This window comes from Fundulus heteroclitus, chromosome 15 (genome assembly GCF_011125445.2).
Source record: "Fundulus heteroclitus isolate FHET01 chromosome 15, MU-UCD_Fhet_4.1, whole genome shotgun sequence".
NCBI classification, from domain to species: Eukaryota; Metazoa; Chordata; class Actinopteri; order Cyprinodontiformes; family Fundulidae; genus Fundulus; species Fundulus heteroclitus.
In genome coordinates this window covers 1,064,773-1,079,180 of record NC_046375.1, presented here as the reverse complement: position 1 = coordinate 1,079,180, position 14,408 = coordinate 1,064,773, and the positions used below count along the sequence as shown (strand labels likewise).

The window sequence follows — 14,408 nt, the reverse complement described above, 5'->3', positions numbered from 1 at the left end:
ACAGGAACGTCAAGGAAAAGGGATTACCTTCAAAAGAGAGTCCAAATGAAGCAGAAATGTTTTCTAAATGTGAAATTATTAAAATTAGTTTTTAATAATTAATAAGTTTTAATTCCTTCGGAAATTTTAGGATTTTTTTTTTTTTTCAAAAATATATTTCAGCCAATTTCAGAACTTAATGACTTCTTTAGAAAACAGAAATGCAAAGCTTGATAAAAATAATCAAGCAGGATTCCTGCAGAACTTCACCTTTATAATCCATGTTTACAGTTTAATGACTCTCACATCCTTTTTCACAGTTCAAGTTTACAGGTACGTCTCAAAAATGTAATATTGCATAAAATGCTAACTTTTTTTTTTGTGCCTGTCCTCTCAGAAAGTGAAACTCGTATATCAGGCAGAATCATTTGTCACAGATTGATGCATTCCAAGCCTTTGTTTCCGGTAATTTTGACGATCATGGCAACAGATGACGAAACCCAAAGTTCAGCGTCTCAGAAAATTAGAATACCGTGAAAAAGTTAATTACTGGAAACTCGTGGTGTTACGCCCTAATTAACTAATCAACTGAAAAGTCCTGCAGAGGTTCCCTGAGCCTTTAAACGGTGTCATCATGGAGACGACTGCTGACTCGTCATCGACACCCTTCACAAAAAGAGGAGGCCACAAAAAGGTCTTTGCTGTTGACGCTGGTTGTTCACGGAAAATCCAGTGAAAACCACTTCACCAAGGGGCGGATGAGGCTGGAGTCGGTGCATCAAGAGCCGTCACACACAGACTAAGACATGCACTGCAAAAACGGATCTAAAAATAAGTGAAATGTTCTTAAAATTAGTGTTTTTGTCCTAGATTTGAGCAGGTAATTAAGATTATCTGCCAATAGAATGAGTATTTTGACCCCTAAAATAAGATAATTCGATGTACTGCACTTGAAATAAGATGATGGAGATGAATTGTTCCTATTTTAAGTGCAAAAATCTTATTGTATTGGCAGATCATCTTATATACCTGCTCAAATCAAGGAAAAATACACACATTTTAAGAACATTTTACTTATTTTTAGTTCCATTTTTTGCAGTGTGGGCTACAAATGTCCCATTTCTCGTGTCAAGCCACTCCAGAAGCAGAGACAACTTTCCTGAGACAAGAAGGAAAGGAACTGGGTTGTTGTGGTCATTGGTCCAAAGTCCTGCTTTCAGATGAAAGTAAGTCCTGCATTTTATTTGGAAATCAAGGTCCCAGAGTGTGGAGGAAGAGGAGAGGCAGCTTGAACAGTGATATTCTAAATTCCCAAGACACTGAAATTTTGGATTTTCTTTACCTTTAAGCAATAGTCACCAAATTACAAGAAAAGGCTTGAAATATTTTACTCTATCTGTAATAAATGGCTATAAAATAAGAAACCTCTGGCAAAAATTATGCACTTTTATGTAGTATTGGGGTTTATGGACAGTGAACAGTGATGGTTTGGGGGCGCCATGTCATCTGCTGGTTCTGGTCCACTGGGTTTTCTGCTGTCCACAGTCAATGCAGGCGTCTACCAGGAAACTCTAGCGGCAGCGGCCCTCAAACTGGGGGCCCTGGACCCCAAAGAGTCCGCGTACCACGGGTTAGGGGTCCATGAAACGCATGTCGGGTCTGAGGAGGCATTGCTGAGGATGCGTCGGGGTGGAGCTAAATAACACAACGGACAATATATTTAACTCTGTACCTCATCAAGTAAGGTAAAAGCCATTTCAGCTGAAATTAGGAAGTATGACAACAGTTACATCGAGAATGAGTATCTAATCTCAACTAAATCTCTATTTTTTATATATATATATTAGGGCTGGGCAAGTTAACGCGTTAATTTCGCGTTAACTCATTAGACTATTAACGGCGATATTTTCTTTAACGCGTGTTAACGCATGTTGCTCACATGCTTTTATTTTGTGACGGTCTGTTGCTGCGGTGTAGGGGTTTGAATCAGAACAGTAGGTGGCGATAATGCGCCAATAACCTCGCTGTCAGCCAAACCTCGGATTCAGAGGAAGAAAGGTGCTGGCCGGAAAAAAACTAAGCCGACATGCGGAAGGCGGTGTTTCCCGCAGGTACCGCGAGCGAGCTTAGGCGAGGCGGTGAGTTGGCGAACGGAACAAGTTTTGTGCGGAGCGGAGCGGAGTCTGCATCGACGCCGTCAGTGAAGTCGCTTCTCGTTTCATAGTATCCATGTGTTTTTGCCTGTTTTTCCCTGCCATTCACTATATGCACGAGAGAAAGCAACGACAAAAAACCGCGTGTTGACGTCAAATAAACGCAAGCAACGCAAGCATATCGAGTTAGCAAGCATTTCAGTTTAAAGTTCTTCCAGCATCGAATATGACAGAAACAAGTTAGTTGTAACCACTGCCAAGTTAAACTTTGGTATTGAACATAAAATGGTAATGCTGCTCCCTGCTGTTACCTCAGAAATTGCCTGTTTTTGGTAGATTTTTTCCCCATAAAGAGAATTCCCTGTCAGTGGCAATAAGCTTTAATTTATTATTATTGCTATTTTTTGTTTTACATGTTTAAGTTGAGCTTTACACTAAATATGTGTTACTGATAAGTGCTACAAATGTTACAACACTTTTGTTCATATAGCAGCAGAACATAAAAATAAAATAAAAGTGATCTTTACACTACTTTTGAATTCATTGTTGGAGTTTGTAAATACAATGCGATTAATCGCGATTAATCAGGCAAATTATGCGATTAATCGCGATTAAATATTTTAATCGTTGCCCAGCCCTAATATATATATATATATATATATATATATATATATATATATATATATATATATATGCATAATTCCTAATGTATTTAACAGCACAAAAGGCTGTTTATAAATACCATCAGCATGAAGAATCTAAAGGGGAAAGATTTTACAGCTGCTAATGTTACCTTAGCCATGAAAAGTTTGAGCACCCCTGCTCTAGAGCACTTCATGCTGATTATTTCCCAACAGGACTTGGCACCTAAGCAGAACCACAGGCTGGTCGCCTCCATGCCACGCCGCATTGATGCAGTAGTTCCAAACCAAGAATTGTTGCAGAGAAATGGACATACCGTTCAGAAGCCTGACCTTTGTGCTTAAAACTTCTTTTGATTGGTCTAATGCAGGGTTTCCCAAAGTGTGGTGTGAAATCTGTAATGGCGGTTTCACAGTGTTTTTTCCCCACACCATAAAGACGTGTAAATAAACATTTCCTTTGTGAAAATTAAAATCAAAACTGAAAATTTAATAAATAAATAAAAATGTATTGACATGAAAATCTATTTATTTTAAAAAGTCTTGTTCTACACTTTATTTTAAGATGAAGTTATCTTCTTCTACGCATTGTGCTTCATATGCGCACCCAAACTTGTGCCTCTACTTCATTCATTCTCGCAAATATGCTCTATTGGCTGAAACCAGGGAATCAGAGGAGAGAATTGCAACGGATCTGGGAGAAGACAAACGTCTCTCCATCTCGTTCCTCACTTCACGTCGTGTTCATCAGCAGAGGGAAAATCGAATTTGGGCCGGAAGTCGTGAGCGACGCATTCTCTCTTTCGATCGCGCAGCGCCCCCCAAACAGCGCTGCTCATGGTGCCTTGACTCTGAACCTCTACCAGCACTGACTCTCCCAGCCGCCAAAATAAAAATCAAAATTACAAGAAAAGGCTTGAAATATTTCACTCCATCTGTAATAAATGGCTATAAAATAAGAAACCTCTGGCAAAAAATAATGCACTTTTATGCAATATTGGGGTTTATGGCAGATATTTCTCCAGTGGACGCTTTTTAAGATGGAACAACAGGACGGAAACATCGTCCCTTCACTTGAATGGACGACTGAAAGGAAGGATTAAGGGATGACTGAAAGAGGGGAAGATGAATTGAGGGTAAGAAGGTTTAAAAGATTGACCATAAGAACATTAGATGGAATACAGGAAGGGTGACGCGAAGGAAGGAAAGAAAAAACTAAAGAAGAGCTCAAAGATTAAAGGATTGAAGGAAGGAGTGATGAAGGGGTGAAGAGGGGAAGCAATGAATAAATGAAAACTTGGAGGTCGAGAAGAAAGGATGGCTGGAACAACATATAAGAGAATAAATTACATTCAAGACTTTTCCAGACTGTAGGACCTTAAATTAATGTTCTTTGGACATTAAAGAAATCCTTTAAAACTAAAACTACAAAGCAGAACTCAGAAGTAGATAATATAAAACCACCTTTAAAGCTGATTTAGATGCATTTCATGATCAAATGTTGCAAGAAAAGTCAGAGGAATCTAAAACTTAAGGTGTTTTCACAGGTCTGCCTAAAAAGTGGACCATACAGCTGCAGCTGATCCAGAACGCTACTGCCCGCGTCCTCACCAAGACTAAGAAAATAGAGCACATCACCCCAGTTCTAAAGTCCTTCCATGGCTCCCTGTATCTCAGAGAATAGACTTTAAAATACTTCTGTTAGTCTATAAATCCCTAAATGGCTTAGCACCTAAATACATCACAGACTTGTTATCAGTGTATCAACCATCCAGACCACTCAGGTCTTCTGGCTCCAGCCTGCTCTGCAGAACCAGAACCAGAACTAAACAAGGAGAAGCAGCATTTAGTTCCTATCCTCCACTTATCTGGAACAAACTTCCAGAAAACTGTAAAAGTGCTGAAAGCCTGAGTTATTTTAAATCAAGATTAAAAACACATTTGTTTAAAATTGCCTTTGACTGTTCTAGTTAAACAGTTTTACAGTTTTTAATGTTCTTTTTTGGTTCTACATTCTATCCCTACTTGCTTTTATTCTATTTTCTATCTACATTTTATTATTTTGCTATATCTTAATCATGTAAAGCACTTTGTATTGTCTTGTAATGAATTGTGCTATATAAATAAATTTGCCTTGCCTTGCTTTGCCTTAAGTCAACCATTAGGTTATTTGTTCATTTCCTGCAGGTTTTGGTTTAAAAGGGATTAAACTTACAACGGTAGAGTGGAGATCTCTTATTTATTCAAATAATGCATCAATCTTTACATCAAGTTTGTCTTTAAATAAGAAAACTGGGAAAAAAGCCGCATACAGACAACATAATTTAGAAGAACTCAAACACGAACTCCCCCACAGTACCAAACGTTCTGATTTCTTCCGCCCCCCCCCCCCAAAGTCAGCTTTTTCTACCTCTAGAGTTAAACCGACGATAAAGAGAGAGTTCAGCAACACATTTAGGACAGAGACGCCTCAGAACAGTACCATGCAGAAGACCCAGACGGACTTTGGTGCAACAGGAAGCCGGACGGAGACGGACACGTCTCCTCGTCTCCTCGTCCTCAGAAGGCAGTCACAAAGTTCCCAGAACAGCTCAAAGCGCCTTCAGATGGGCTCTGGAGCTCATCAACAACCGATTTTCATCCTTAAAAAACCCAGAAGCTACATTAGAAAGAAGTCGCTGTGGCAGAACTCCGCGTTGATATAAGTCCACATCTCCCAAACCTCTGATAAGTAATCTGAAGACATGAAGGACGGCCACGATATTTAATCTTTAATCCCAGATGTTTGTGATCTTAACGACGCAGACAAGAGATCTGGCCGCTGTTTACTATTAAACCTAATTGTTTTAGCACAATGCCATAAAAATACTGTCAGACTGTAAAAAAATATGTTGGGGTGTTTTTACGAATCCCCCCCCCCTGGCGGGTGATGGTTTCCTGCAGAAAGAGACGACCTGGGATCCTCTAAACACTGAAAACATCTCAAGCTGATAAAATCTCTTATAAATTGTACTTAAAATATGCTTTTGTCACATTCCATAACTTGTTCCAGTCAGCTTGGAGGCATTCAGGCTGAGAAACGCAGCTAATGACAGATCTGAACGTCGGCATTTACCTTTCTGGCTAAGAAGCATCTACCAACGTTTCTGGGAGACTAATTTTTCAGGGGCAATAGATCCATGGCTGGTCCTTCATGGGGGTGTAGCAGCACATGGACTCACTCAGAAAGAGTAAAACTTAAGAGAACCGGAATAAATTAAATAAAAAAAATGGAAGACAACGTAAAGCTCTCCACACCAAAGCAATGCAAGGACGGGATCTTGTTTTCACTAAGCAGTGGGTAAACAGGTGTTTGTAAGCTATGGCAGGCCATATTGTCATATAATTCATGTACAGTGGTGTCAGTGAGCTTTTGATGAGCAGCAACGTTCTGTATCTCCTCCCATTCTGAAGGAAGTTGAGGGGAAATAATTATTTTTGTTGTTATTTTCAGACTAAACTGCTGGTTCTGCCTCCCACCTTCAGATCCACAAAGGTTTTCCTTTTCCGACTTTGTGCCTGGGACCCTATTTTAATGCCTAACACACACGCTCTAAACTCTGATTTATACGTACTGCTACACCCCACTGACCTTGTCTCATAATTTTTTAGCGTTTATGAGCAATAATATAAGATCTGCTGAATTGCTGTTTATATTTCATCTTCGACTTTTTAAAGAAATTAAGCTAGATTTGTAAAATAACGACAAATCATGGTTGAATTGCAGTTTTCCCTTCTTTCTAGTCACGTTAATTTAAATTTCTTCGCTGCGTGGGGCTCGGCACTTTTCTCAAATCTGTATTTTGACAAAAGCCGAGGACATTTAAGGAAATATCTCAGGCACTTTTAAGCCATTTTAAATCCTGGTGCTACTAACATGTGAGTTTCTGTGATGTAGCCTAAACACGGTGTAAAGAACACTGTAGATTGTTTTTAATCGCTGTTATTTGTGGCATAAACTATACAAATACTGATGCAAGTTTAAATCGTATAATTTTTGGCCAAGGGTGAACTAAATAAAAAAATAAAAATCAGTAGTTAAGGCCTGCAAACCAAAGCTGACTCTATAATATACAAGAGCAGGAAAAAACATAAGTGGCTGCAGAAATATGGCTCCCAATCTCCAGGTTCCCTTCAGTCGACCATCTATTCCCAGTTAAGGCCATTTCTATTTAAAACACACAGAGGCTACAGGAAATCACTTAAATAATCATAAAACAAACATTTGCGCGATACACCAAAGAGAACGAGAAACAAGAAGAAAAAAAAAAATCCCATTTCGTTAACATGATCATTCATATAGAAAAACAAAAATCTGCAGCTGGACAAGATTCACAGGAAGGCATCAAACTTTCTTTTTTAAAGAGAAAGGAAAAAGAAAAAGCTGCTCTAACTGCAGCTGTAAACAGTGTCTTCGTTCCCTTAATTACTGCCGACGCCTAAATGCTCCTCAGCTTCACAGTTCACCAGATTCCCAACGACGTTCCCAAAAGGAACGGCAGACATTCCTGCAGCCGGCTATGTTGCACCGATTCAATCAAAGTGCAAAAGCAATGGCACGCCTTCATTTATAACTGGAGGGGGAAGGGGGGGGGAGAAAGGAGAGGATTAACAGTTGTGTTTTGATTTTCTGACGGAGGATCGTGTGCATTCATGGTTGGAACGATTAGAGACAATCTGAGAAAACAGGATACGGTTTAAATAACAAACCCTTCAATAAATTAAAATCATTGTCAGCAGCCTGAGTCCGAATGGGCCGAGGAAAAGGCGCAGCACGACAAAAATAACCCCCCCACCCCCCCCCTGAAAAAGAGAAATCTGTTGGTTTTGTCGCTGCCGTCTTGGAGACATTCACTGAGAGAAGAGTTCAGCAGGGTGGAGGGACGAAGGACGTCACACCCTGAGGAGGTCTTCGTCGCTGTCGTCCTCGTCGTCCCGTTTCCGGCTGCTCCTGCTGGGGTTGCTCGCTGACGGCCGGGGTCTGCTGCTCTTCCTCGCCCTCTCACACTCATCCAACAGGCCCACCAGGTCTTCGTCGCTCTCCTCCTGAGAAAAAAAACAGAATCAGAACAGGGACTTTCAGACGTGCAGAAGCAGACTTGCAGAAGTCGGGGGGGCTGGAGCATCTCCGACCTGCAGGAAGGCGCCGCGTTGCTTCCTGGACACCCCCGACGGTTTGAGCACCCGGACCCCCGGGACGCTCAGCACCTCGTCCTCGCTGTCGTCGTCCTGCTCGTCCAGAGAGAAGGAGCGCAGGCCCTCCGTGTTCACCGGCTTGGTCCTGATGTGGCCGTTGCTGTGGTTAGACCTGCCGCCGCGGTGGGAGGAGGAGGAGGAGGAGGAGGAGGACAGCGGGGCTTCCAGCTCCTCCATCAGCCACTCCATCTCCTCCTCGCCGCCTTCGTCCGTCTTGACCTGAGGGCGAAGGAGCAGGCTGGCGTTGGTGGCGGCGGCGCTTTAAGGCGAACCAGAAAACACACCCAGCGCTCTGAGGCGAAAACAAACCTTTGAATATTTATAGGAGACTTGGTTTCCTCTCTTGCAGCAGCCGGCCACCTTCTGCATCACCAGCTCCCTGGACGGAGACGGAAAACGTTCACAAGAACGAAGAACTCAGCGAGAAAAATTAAATAATCCAGACGGTTGCTGATCTTACCGGCGCTCTCTTTTGTGCAGGATGAATCCCAGCAGACAGACGAGCAGAACCAGCAACAGGAGGACCAGAATTATTCCCCCCGCCTGGTCCCGGCGGGACAAAGCTGGCTGGTCGCCGTCCGTCGCCTGCCGGTCGACGGCTCTGCAGAGAGATGTCCTCCCTTTAAGTATAAACGCTGAAAACGCTCGGCGGATTAGATCGGCGGAGGTCTACTCACGTCAGGCCGCACACGGCTTGGCTGTGCCACACAAACAGGTACTGGCATCCGTCCGTCTCCATCATGAACTCGGGGATGCCGACGCCTGCGGAGGGGCTGCAGTGGAACATGATGGTGGAATAGACGTTTTTGGGCCTCTGGCGGCCGCACTCCGACTCCGAGGGAACCATCACCTCCAGGTTTCCTCCTGAGACGGCAGAGAACCAACGGGTTTGGGTTGTAGGAGATTATTCACTCACGCTTTATAATCTACGGCTGTTTACATGCAGTGTAAATAACACCTTTGCTTTTCACAGCTTTTTACAGCTTGTTTTTTTTTTGCATCAGACGCTGATCTAAATTTGCAAGATTTTCATTCATGTTTAATATGAGTTCTTCTTCTTTATAACATCAGGGCCCGTATTCACAAAGAATCCTCAGACTAAACGAAGCTCTTAGTGACGTCGTTTTATACCTAAAAATGTCCCGAATTCTACGATTTTTCTTAAAAGTTTACCTCGGTGAGATAAAAGTCGTTCATAAAGCATCTTAGTTCTTCAAAAAGCTCCTAAAGTGACAAAATGTTTGTAGTGAAGAGTTTTAAAGAGGCTAAGAGTGTCTGAAGCAGGAAGATGGAGGAAACGGAGTGAGCTGATTGGCTGATCCACCACCTAAACAGTGGAATAAATTAACACCTAAACTTCTTTAACAGTCATTCAATTATTAAAATGCACATAAGATAAACTTTATCATCCCCATAGAGGGAAATTAATTAGTTTAAACGTCCCGACGGGTTTAAGGAGCAGCTCCCGTAATGTAGTTTTATTGAGGATAAATAAAAAATGGGAAAATTTATGAATGATCATGAATAAAAAGTGGAGAAATTTACAAAGAATATATATAAAAGATGTGATAATGTGTTTTCTGTATTGCATGATAATGTCAGAAGCCTAAATGGTCATCTAGAGGTTTGTTTGTGAAGCCGTTTCCTCCTTATGATCGCTGCACGGAGCGTTTCTCACCAGGCAGGAGCCTAAAAGCACCAAGATGTGCAGAGAAAAACTTTAAATTGTGTTTTTACGCCGTGATCCAGGGACCAATTTACCTTTCAACACTCCTCTGTTCTCTTCCCAGAGCTGAGAGCTGCTGCTGATGATTAGCTTCCACCTTCTTTTCTCCATTTCATGTCGGTCGTTTTGCCAAAATAAAACCTCTTTATGCAAGCAGGCAGTCCCAGTAAAATGCTGACAGGCAAGTGAATTAATACCAAATAGGTAAAGGAGTAAAATGACTGGCAGGTAAAAATAAATAAACAAATGAAAATGATGAGGAGGATCTAAATAAGGTTAATTTAGCTAAGTTTCATCATCATTACTCAGATTTATTAATCCAGTCTAATCAGTTAATTTATCTCCGTTGATCACTAGGAGCACATTTGTTTTTTTTTTCTTCCTGTTCTATCAACCAATCACAGCTCTTAAAGGACAGCGTCATAGCGAGCAGTCGGGTCACCCACACCTCCTCACTAAGATAAAATCATTTCCTCCCTCAGAGTCGCTCCTAGGTGGAGATTTTTAGGCTAAGATAGAAGCTCTGAGAGTCTCTGTGATTTTAAGCACTGGTTCTGAAACCTCCTCTGGTTTTTCTCGTTAGAACCGTCACGCCTTGGCAGCTTTTTCCTAAAATTCCTGCATGACCCGAAAGCTTTTAAATTTAAGTTGGACTTTTTCCAGCGCAGAAAACATTCTGGACGCTTGATTTCAGATCCACAAAACTTTCCCTCTGGAGAAATAGTTCGCAGAGCAGATTATCTTTGTTTTTTTTTGTTTTTTGTTTTTGTTTTTTAACTTAACTGAATCATTGGCAGAGAGATGTTAGGTGAATATTACTGAAACAATCCTAATTAGAGCAATCACCAGTTCCTGGTTATTAAAGTGACTATATTTACGTTCTGATAAATTTTAAATCTCCCAAAATGTACGGTTTTTGATCAAATATGATAATGATGTATGGACTTTATTAATGTTTAACGCCATATAAAGATACTAAACATTTAAACTGCACCTCCTTCCCACAGTTAACACCAACCCAGTGACATTAATCTAATCATTTTAAATGCTTTTAAAACCTTTTTGATTAAACTTTGCGATGAAAAGGGTCATAATCGAAAAAAGTCAATATATACAAAAGGAGAGAGCCCCCAACCCCCTTTTTTTTCTTCTAAAAACGTCACAAACCAGTGCTATTCATAGAAATTACCTGTAATGTAGTACTTGGCTTTGTCAGGGGAGCCAATCTTCCGTCTGTAGGTCGCGTTCACCTTCACCTGGCAGATGTTCGCACCAAGGCAGTTTGGCAGAGAGGCGTTGGTGATGCCGGACAGCTGGATGTGGTAGATGTAACGGTCGCCGTTGTCCCGGATGTCACCGTATGCCTCGTGTGGGCTGGCAGAGCACATGTGGTTTTTTGTTAAAACACGGAAAAGTAGAACAAGTGACGTCTGGATTAGGCTCAGGTTAGAGAGAGATTCCCACAGCATGAATACATAAAAAAATAAAAATCAAAAAAAAAAACAGCACATGGCTTCACACCACTAAACAAAAACAAAACAAAAAGGTACATTTAAGACAAATGTGTGACATCATCTAATCGTATGTTAAAAGCACAAAAATAATCCGCTGATTCTAAAGATGCAGAAATAAACCAACATTTTAAATATTAAAAATACACACACAAATAACAGTTTTTCAGATAAAATACTTATTGTGCAGAATAATGCACCTTAAGAAGCACCGGATTAAATATTCTTCTCAAGTGTGTAAATAACATTTTCTTGAAATGAGTGTATTTTTCCTTGATTTGAGCAAGTAAACAAAAGACTATCTGTCAATGGAATAACATTTTTGCTCTTAAAATAGGAGCAATTTATCTCCACTCATCTTATTTCAAGTGCAGGTTATCAAATTATCTTATTTTAGGGGTGAAAATACTCATTCTATAGGCAAACAGTCTTATTTAGCTGCTCAAATCAAGGACAAATACACTAATTTGAGGAAAGTTTTACTTACTTTGTGTTCCCTTTTTGTAGCGCGCACCCGTACTCTGCTAGGAGGACAGAGTAGCTGGACTACACTGCCCTGTTTCTGGCATAAGACCAAAATAAACTTTTATATTTAATTAACTTACTAGGTTTATTGTTACTAGCACATACTCCAGGCTGCCTTACATGAACGCACTTCTAGTTTAGACATTACAGTCAGGCAGTCTGGTAGACAGCTCAGGGGTCTTATCAGGTAGTGACAGTGTGCCGTAATGCTCTGAATATCCATTGCGCATAGCGGCTTCGTTGCAAATCAAAGTCGTACTTACACATTTTAACAGATATTTGAGCGCATTGTACCACATAAAATCAGTCAGTAAGCACAACAGTAATAATATATAAAACGCACAATACATTTTTGAGAAAATTTAAGGATATTAAGTGCGCCTATAGTCAGAAAATACGAATTTACCCCTTCCATAAATAACCACAACCTTGGCGCCATCTTTAACAGGGAAATCTGTGAAGCACATCAGCCACATGAACTGCTTTCTTCCATTTTTGCATGTCGTTCCTTTAATTTTGTAACTTTATACAAACTTTTGTAAAGCGTCTTATTCTAATAATTATTTATTACTAACGACTGAAATGTTCTTTCTTGTAATCCAGAAGTACGTGTAATAAGTAAGTGAAAGTTTATTTAGGAAGTGCTACCAGAACCGACCTATGAACTAGAAAATACACATATTTTTCATGCTTTGTTATAGATTTTGTCGTTTTTAAATCTATATAAAGGTAAGGGTGAATAAACAGGAAGAGTAACGGAATAAAATTAAGTTTTAGATGCATCTCACTGGTGGATTATGCTTTTTTTTTTTCTTTTTAAGAACAGGTTTGTGGGCCCCACATGTGGCCCTCGGGGGCTACTTGGTGCCCGCGGGCCCCGTGTTGGTGACGCCTGACTTACAACACTGATAATTAACATTCATTCTTCATGTTTATGAGTCAGACGGCTGTTCATCCAGAAGCAGAGGAGGTGGAGCGCGGTAGTTACCTGGAATAGAGCTCTCCCAGGTTGAGGCTGGCTCCGGTGTCTGGGACCTTCACCGTCCCGTTCACCATCTGCAACTCCTGCGGCTTGGCGGCACAAGCGGAGCGAGTCTCCCAGGCAACGAGGAACTCACAGGACGCCGTGTCGACCCTGTTTCACACACACAGAGCAAAACTTCATGGTGGCTTTTTGACAAGAACCTGGTTACAGTCACATTTAAAACACGAGAAGAACAGCAGGTGACATGAGCAGCAATCTGCAGGGACGCTGCAGCGGGAGGGAAGTGAGGGAGGGAGGAGAAAATTATGCAAGAAAGGTAGGGAGGAAGGAATGAAGGAAGGAATGATAGAAAGAAAGGAGGTAGGAATGACACAAAGGTTGGAAGGAAGGAAGGAATTATGCAAGTAGGGGAGAGAGGGAAGAAGAAAGGATGGAAAGAAGGAAGGGAGGGATGAATAATACAAGGAAGGAGGTAGGAGGAAGGAATGACACAAGGAAGCATGCAAGGAAGGAAGGAATGATGCAAGGAAGGGGGAGAGGGAAGTAAAATGGATGGAAAGAAGGAAGGGAGGGAAGTGGGAATGAAGTAAGGAAAAGAGGGAGGAAGGAAGCAATGATGCAAGGAAGGAGGGATTGATGCTAGAAAAGGAAAGCGGGAGGAAGGAAAGAAAGAATGATGCAAAAAAGGGAGGAACCCAGAAATGATGGAAGGAAGGAAGGAAGGAAGCAAGGAAGCAAGGAAGGAAGGAAGCAAGGAAGGAAGCAAGGAATGACACAAGAAAGGTTGGAAGGAAGGAAGCAATGATGCAAGGAAGGAGGGATGAACCCAGAAATGATGCAAGGAAGGAAGGAAGGAAGGAATGACAAGAAAAGTTGGAAGGAAGGAAGGAATTATGCAAGGAAGGGAGAGAAGAAGGAATGATGAAAGAAAGAGGGAGGAAGGAAGGATGGATGGAAAGAAGGAAGGGAGGGATGAATAATACAAGGAAAGAGGTAGGAGGAAGGAATGACACAAGGAAGCATGCAAGGAAGGAAGGAATGATGCAAGGAAGGGGGAGAGGGAAGTAAAATGGATGGAAAGAAGGAAGGGAGGGAAGTGGGAATGAAGTAAGGAAAAGAGGGAGGAAGGAAGCAATGATGCAAGGAAGGAGGAATTGATGCTAGAAAAGGAAAGCGGGAGGAAGGAAAGAAAGAATGATGCAAAAAAGGGAGGAACCCAGAAATGAAGGAAGGAAGGAAGCAAGGAAGGAAGCAAGGAAGGAAGGAATGACACAAGAAAGGTTGGAAGGAAGGAAGCAATGATGCAAGGAAGGAGGGATGAACCCAGAAATGATGCAAGGAAGGAGGGATGAACCCAGAAATGATGCAAGGAAGGAAGGAAGGAAGGAATGACAAGAAAAGTTGGAAGGAAGGAAGGAATTATGTAAGGAAGGGAGAGAAGAAGGAATGATGAAAGAAAGAGGGAGGAAGGAAGGAAGGATGGAAAGAAGGAAGGGAGGGATGAATAATACAAGGAAGGAGGTAGGAGGAAGGAATGACACAAGGAAGCATGCAAGGAAGGAAGGAATGATGCAAGGAAGGGTGAGAGGGAAGAAAAATGGATGGAAAGAAGGAAGGGAGGGAAGTGGGAATGAAGTAAGGAAAAGAGGGAGG

General features: G+C 41.5%; 1 protein-coding gene across 1 annotated transcript in view; it reads right to left on the bottom strand.

Annotated features, from left to right (window-relative positions):
- Window positions 1–4,993: 4,993 nt before the first annotated feature.
- The window catches only part of igf2r (insulin-like growth factor 2 receptor), a 73,676-nt gene continuing 64,261 nt past the window's right edge, over window positions 4,994–14,408 (bottom strand). The window contains exons 45-51 of the mRNA XM_036147188.1: window positions 12,759–12,905; window positions 10,924–11,108; window positions 8,686–8,872; window positions 8,469–8,609; window positions 8,318–8,387; window positions 7,946–8,227; window positions 4,994–7,858 (exon numbers count right to left, since the gene is read on the bottom strand). Coding sequence (XP_036003081.1) covers window positions 7,706–7,858; window positions 7,946–8,227; window positions 8,318–8,387; window positions 8,469–8,609; window positions 8,686–8,872; window positions 10,924–11,108; window positions 12,759–12,905 — 1,165 coding nt within the window. The 3' untranslated portion in view covers window positions 4,994–7,705. The remainder of the gene's footprint in view (window positions 7,859–7,945; window positions 8,228–8,317; window positions 8,388–8,468; window positions 8,610–8,685; window positions 8,873–10,923; window positions 11,109–12,758; window positions 12,906–14,408) is intronic.